Source organism: Genypterus blacodes, unplaced genomic scaffold, assembly GCF_046128005.1.
Source record: "Genypterus blacodes isolate CSIRO-AG114 ecotype Tasmania unplaced genomic scaffold, CSIRO-AGI_Gbla_v1 ptg000053l_1, whole genome shotgun sequence".
Classification (NCBI taxonomy): domain Eukaryota; kingdom Metazoa; phylum Chordata; class Actinopteri; order Ophidiiformes; family Ophidiidae; genus Genypterus; species Genypterus blacodes.
Window position 1 is genome coordinate 1061118 of NW_027466865.1, and position 6383 is coordinate 1067500.

The following is a 6383-nucleotide window of genomic DNA, read 5'->3' on the forward strand; positions in this document are numbered from 1 at the left end:
CAAAGTCTCACTGTCAGTGCTCCGCAAAAACAAACAAATATTTAATCTTTGTTGTTTTTTTCATTCAGACAGCTAAAAAGAGCCTCCAAAACAGATGGTGGTTTAATCCCCCAAAATGGGCTTTATGCAGCTTCTGCAGGGCACTGACATGAGTAGTTCCACCTTTTACACTTTCATAGATATTTTACAAAATCCAACCCTTTTTAAATGCCAAAAGCAAAAGTAGTCTTGTGCTCACATACCTGTGCCAGATCTTAACAAGAGAACCTTAATATCATTTACAGAATCTATTATTCATGTGCTGTTCCACATGCAATTACTCAAGCAGAGGTCATTCTTGTCCATCACACCCATTATTGACTCTACATCAATCAGCACAGGAACATGCCATATCAAAAAAATATTCAGAAAAGAAATGCATTGTATCAACAAAACAGTTTCACTTTGAATTGTGAACAATTCATATTTTCTTTAGCCACTAGGTGTCCCCATAGATGCACCATGGTTTTGAGAAGGTTGTCTGACTTGTATGATTAAAAACTACTGGAGGCAATAAATTATACATGTGTCGTGTATGTATGTACATCAAGTATTCATTATAATTAAAATTGGCCACATTCAAACACAAACTCGGCATTTTGTAGTTTCAAAAACTGGTAAATGCAATGTTACTTGACGGAACTTATTGATGTTGAGTGAAACATTCAAAAACGAAACGAACTAAACAAAATACATTTTAAGGCAAAGGGAATTGTCAAGGCATTTCCAACACCAATATTGCATAGCTAAGGCAACACAGAACGTAATACAGTGAAATGTACATTATGCTGTATATTTTTCTTTTATACACAAAATACTCACATACTGTATATCAGTGAGCACTTTGACATGTATTTACACATTCATTCTCCAAAACTGTTTTGGCTCTGCATATAATATGTACTCAGAATTGTATTCCAGGGTGCAGTTTATGTCAACTCAGCATTTCCGTTTCAGTGACAGCGACACAAATATAACCTTCCTCCTCATCTCCCCCTTTATCCACTTTGCAGTAGAAATAAAGTTACCGTGATGTTTACTGCTTTACAAATAATGCTGAAAAACTGTAACACAGTAAGCATTGAATAACAAACACTTTGTATCTGGACTATGTCGGCTGGATATGGAGAAGGTGAAATTATACACTGACAACAACAAACTATACTAAAATTGGTAGTGCATGTGGTGTCTATAAAGTCCAGGCTATAGGAGGGTACCATTGGTTATACATACTGTATATATGTTTTATCTTAGTGTATTGTTATATGAGGATCCCTAATGCCATGAGACTATGCAACTATTACAGTCATCCAGTATTCTGACTAACAAGGCAAGCGGAGATGCTGTGGAAAACCACCAGAGGGAGCTGTATCCTTCGCCTCAATTGTAGTGTTTACACTGCCGTATGAGTTATGGTGTAGTCCCTGGCACTTGACCATGTCCCTCAGTGGGACACATGACAGCACATATGTTCGCTCTCTCTCTCTACCTCTCTGCAGTGGCATCAACCGTGAAATTCTCTAGTAAAAACACCACGACTGGCAAAAGCCTCCCAATGCACACTTCAAAATGACAGTAATTGCAGTATTAAAGACCATTCCTTTGGTAATAAATAATTTGGCTTGAGTGCAAAATAACATCATGAACACTAATATTTAGGGGCCAAACTAAGTGAAAACAGAAGTGTGGGACATGCAATGAAAACACCCTCCACCATAACCACCTATCAGTTATCAGTTCTGTGCTACATCCAAGCTTCAGTGTCCAGGCTCCCCGGCTGACGATCGTAGGAGCACTCATTGTTGCCCATGGTTGGGGAATGTGCCTGACAATGGATCATATCTGCAAAAGCCTGGTGTAGGCCCTTACGTGAGCCCGAGTGACCATTAGAACGGGAACTCTGTGGGGATAATGGTGGGGTGTGGCAGGGGGAGAGGTTGTTGTGAGCTTGCAGATCTCTGTAGCTGACTGGAGTAGGAATACGTGAGGGGCTGTTTTCTGGCCTGTTGTCCATTCGAGGCCTCATCTGGGCTCTAAGCTTGAGCTTGCTCACAGGGGCAGCTCTGTCTGTTTTCTTCTTCTGTCCATTTTTAGCGTGCAACACTTCTCCATCCATGTTACCATTGGCTAAGGGTGAAGACGGTGTAGGAGACTCCGAGCGGGATTCACTGAGGCTGAAGCACATAGACGAGTTCTCACTCGATGAGTCCTGGAGGGAGCAGTCTTCAGAGGGGGGCAGGGCCACAGGCGAGGGGCAAGCCTCGGGTGGGGGAAGGTCATCACAATGACCGTCCTCCAAGTCATATGGTAAGTTTGGCTGGTGATCCTCTGGAGGAACAGCTCCCTCAAGCCCCGAGCCCCAGTTTAGCTGACCCTGTTGCCCTGTCATCATCCCTGTAGGGGGGCAACATTCATGGTCTCCGTTCCAGGTCCTACAGTGGAAAGCAGGCTGAGAGGGGATGTGATTCTCTAGTCTGGCTGACTCTTTGTCTTCAGGACTAAGCGTGGAAGAGGGAGGCTCCCTCTCCTCTACTGAACTACAAATGGCTGGAAGTTTCTTGAGACCTCTTCCACGCTCTCCCCAAAACTCCGGCTCTCCTTGCACAATGTTATGTGGTCCTCCTAAATTGTGGCCATACAGTAAATTCAAGGGATCATCCAGTGGGTAATGACGGTTATTAGTTCTCTTGGATTCCCTGAGGTCAGGCAGAGCACCTACTTTTGCCCCTACATTCAGGGAGGAGGTGGAAGAGTTAGAAGAGGAATAAGCAGAGTCAGTGACATTAGAATCAGTGGTTGGCGGCACTGAATGTGTTCCAGCTCCCTGAAGGCTAGCTGCTCTACAAAACCTTCCTCTGACCTGCTGTGTGTTGGCCAAGAACTCAGCTTCTAAGCTCCGATAGAGTTCCTGCTCCCGCTGCGGGTCCAGCGTTGGTGTCGTCTGTAAGCCAACGCCAACAGCCTCCTCTTCAGTATCTTGTTGGTCCAGGCCAGACCAACTTCTGTGATGACCTCGCCCAGCTGAACGAGGGCCGTGCACGTTCCGAGGGGAACGGACGCCGTGATGGTGAGAGTGACGTGGAGATGAGTGTGGAGAACGTCGACCTCCAGGAGTGACTGGTGGCAGCAGCCTGCCCTTCCCGATGGAGGGCGAGCGAGGGGCAGGAGGCCTAGGAGTAGCCGTGGTCTTTTTATTGGGACTGCTGCAGGTGTTCTGGGCACCTTTAATGGGTGAATTAGTGCATGAAGAAGACTGCCTCCTGGAGAAACCGCCACCTATTCTGGGGGAGGATGGGGGCGCTTGTTTGGCCCGAAGGTCCTCTCGTCTGTCTGAGGGTGGAGGCTGAGGGTCTTTGTTGGACCCTGGGCTGGCTTCACTGGTTCTAGCACGGTTGGGTGTTTTCCCCTGGCTGTGGGAGCGTGGAGGGTGAAGCCTCCTTGGCCCTTCATTTCCAATGGAACGTCCTCTCTCTGGGCGGGAGGTTCTCGCTCCATCAGAAGGACCTTGAGGTGGGTTAGGTCTAAGTATGGGAGCAAGTGCAGGACGTTCGCGAGAATGGCTCCGTGCACGCGGCAGCGGGGGACGCAGTGCTGGAATCGGATTTCCAGCTCCGGGTCGCTCAATCATATGCTTCCCCTCCTTACGGTTAACAAGTAGAACCACTTCTTCACCCGAGCGCCGTGAGGCGCCGCCAAGAGAGTATCGTCCGCCATTTCCTCCTCCTCCACCCTTCGAAGAGGTTGTAGAGGAGTCACTGTCTCCAGATAGACGTCTTGTCAGTGGCAACATTGTCTCCTTATTCCTGCAACATAAACAGGAGAGAAAACAGTTTGTACATTTCACAGATCTCTGACTCAACGTTAAGTGGAGCAACGCCTTCAATGCATGATGTAATATAGAACAAGGGTAGTTCATTATTTGTGAATGTCTTTCAGCTTTCTAATGCTGCATGCAGACAGACTGGCCAACCTCAGGTTCTATCAAAACAGTGTGCAACGACAGTCAGGGGGATTACGGGAGAGACGAGAGCGAGTGGGGGCAGGATTATGCTGTTGGTCCTGTCTCACAGCAATGCTCCTCCTGAACCAGACAGCACTCCACTGTCACGCACCAGTGGGACCTTTATGGTTATGGAGGTATAATGAGCTCCTCTGAATGACTAAGCACAAGCAGAACAGATCCTTTGGTTTTGATCTGTTGCAGAGGAAACAACAAAGTATATTAGAGATGCATCAGTTTTATACTGAGAAATATGATGGCAAATATACTCCTGTTATCCCTGTGTGTTGAATTTAAATGTCAAGGCTACAGTTTTGTGTTTAAATTAGATCACAGGTGGCGTATCTGATCAGTGTTTAGTTAGTTATATCAACCATGGTAATTTGTATCCATGGCGCCCACCTGTTGACCTACTTTCCTGGTTAGCTGTGAGCAGTTGTCGAGGGATCGTTGTCAGATTAGACTTTATCTAGTCTGGCCCACTTGAAGGGGACGCTCCACCCACAGGGAGTTAATTGGAAAATGCTGTTGCCCTGACGTCTACTCTGACCGTTTGCTCAATCCAGCAAATGAGCCGCACATTGGCTACAAGCCAAAGTAAACTACCATTCCGCTCCTTATTGTGTTAAACAATGGCGCCTCCACAATCTGACATATAGGGATGGAATGTGACCAACTCAACCTTTCGCCAACTTCATGAGGACTACGCGCAGATCTGTTATCTTTATATCACATAGGAAGAGCTATGTATAGAGGCCTTATCAAGCATCTACTCTGCCCATAAACAGAAGCAATGGGGCCCACAGAATGTTAGTGCAGCCATTAGTCTAATTAACTGGACCAAAGTAGAAGAGAAACGCGCAGGGAGGCATCAAAGAAGGAAGAATAGAGATGAGACGGGGATCCAAGCTCAGCAAACACATTAGTCATTCTTTTTGTTGTCTATAAGGGCGATCCCGCCTTAGATCCTGTCTGAGATCCTGTCTTGTGTATGTGTTCTGTATATGTCACTTTCTGCAACACGGAGGAGTTAACCGCACACTTGCACAGACATACACACTCACCTGAGAGGATTAAACTGCCGAGGTTCTGAGCGGTCTCGAGGTGGCCGTGGGAGTAACGGACGACCCCCACCGGAGTCTAACTCCGTGAGGACTGAGGGATTCTGAGATCGGCCCGGTCTCGTGGAGGACGAAGGGGCACATGGAGCAGAGGAGGGCTCCGGATTGCGTCGGTCGTGAGGTTTGTAGGGTGCAATCGCGTCATTACGCCAGTGGGGACCGGGGCTGGTGGATCGGGAGGAGTGAGCGCTGGAGGACTTGCTGTGGGCTCCCTGACCACTAGCTTTGGCCTGGTGGTACCGATGGGCTGGTGAGACAAAAAGGGAACTTGAGGTTATGACACTCACATTGCTCCACAGCAGGTGTTGATAGAGGTGAGGATAAAAGTCTCAATGAGGATAAAACTCTCCTCAAAAGCTGTCCAGAAATAAATCACAGCTACCCGCATCCACACCACCAAGCTCTGACTTAGAGGGTGCTGAGAGTGATACATGCATGGTGCTTAGATAGTGAGCCTGGCAGAGGAAACAAAAAACCCATGATCCCACAATTTAGGGAGAACATTTATAGATCACACAAGCTGTGATTCTATAATCTCATGATACAACACGGCCTCTCTTGCGTTTATAAATGCAACACTAATTATGACTTCAGCTGGTGTCAGCTGTCCAGGCCAGACGGTCAGGCCCTGACATCACCAACCATGGCGTAGAAAGACTGATCTCACCCAGTGGCTATGGTATGTACTGTATCGGCTGCTCATAAAATCAAGTGTGAACATGATATGGCAAGATGTGAAAATTGTGAGAAGAGTTAAAAAACGCCCAAAAACACAGAGAAGACATTTAATCTGAGGGTCCAGGGTTCAAGTACCTGTCAGCTGCTATACAATATGTTCTAGAATGGGATTAGTGCAGAAGGTAATGCAGAATCAATGTGACGACATATTTTCCAGACCTAGATTTCTTGGCAGGAAATGACATGATGGAATGAAATGGAAACATTTTCCTACAACAACAAAAACCAAAGTACTATGAATGAATAGGATGAATATACAGCAGCAGGACTAAACAGTAACAGTGTTTTGTGAGAGACTAACAGGAGGGAAAAAGGATTTGGCCTCACCGAAAGCAGCACAGCGACACGGGTCATGCTTGTCCAAATAGTGTTCCAATGTGTCCCAGCCCCCCCCAACACGCACCATCACATGAGTGCGAAGGACCTGGAGGAGGAGGAGGAGGAGGGGGAGAGAAAACAAGGCTTTAACAGATGAACAGAGAGAA

At 46.8% G+C, this 6383-nt stretch overlaps 1 protein-coding gene across 1 annotated transcript in view; it reads right to left on the reverse strand.

The window, feature by feature from the left end:
• Window positions 1–217: 217 nt before the first annotated feature.
• gas2l1 (growth arrest-specific 2 like 1) overlaps window positions 218–6383 on the reverse strand; it is an 18583-nt gene continuing 12417 nt past the window's right edge. The window contains exons 3-5 of the mRNA XM_076151002.1: window positions 6226–6322; window positions 5104–5407; window positions 218–3842 (exon numbers count right to left, since the gene is read on the reverse strand). Coding sequence (XP_076007117.1) covers window positions 1784–3842; window positions 5104–5407; window positions 6226–6322 — 2460 coding nt within the window. The 3' untranslated portion in view covers window positions 218–1783. The remainder of the gene's footprint in view (window positions 3843–5103; window positions 5408–6225; window positions 6323–6383) is intronic.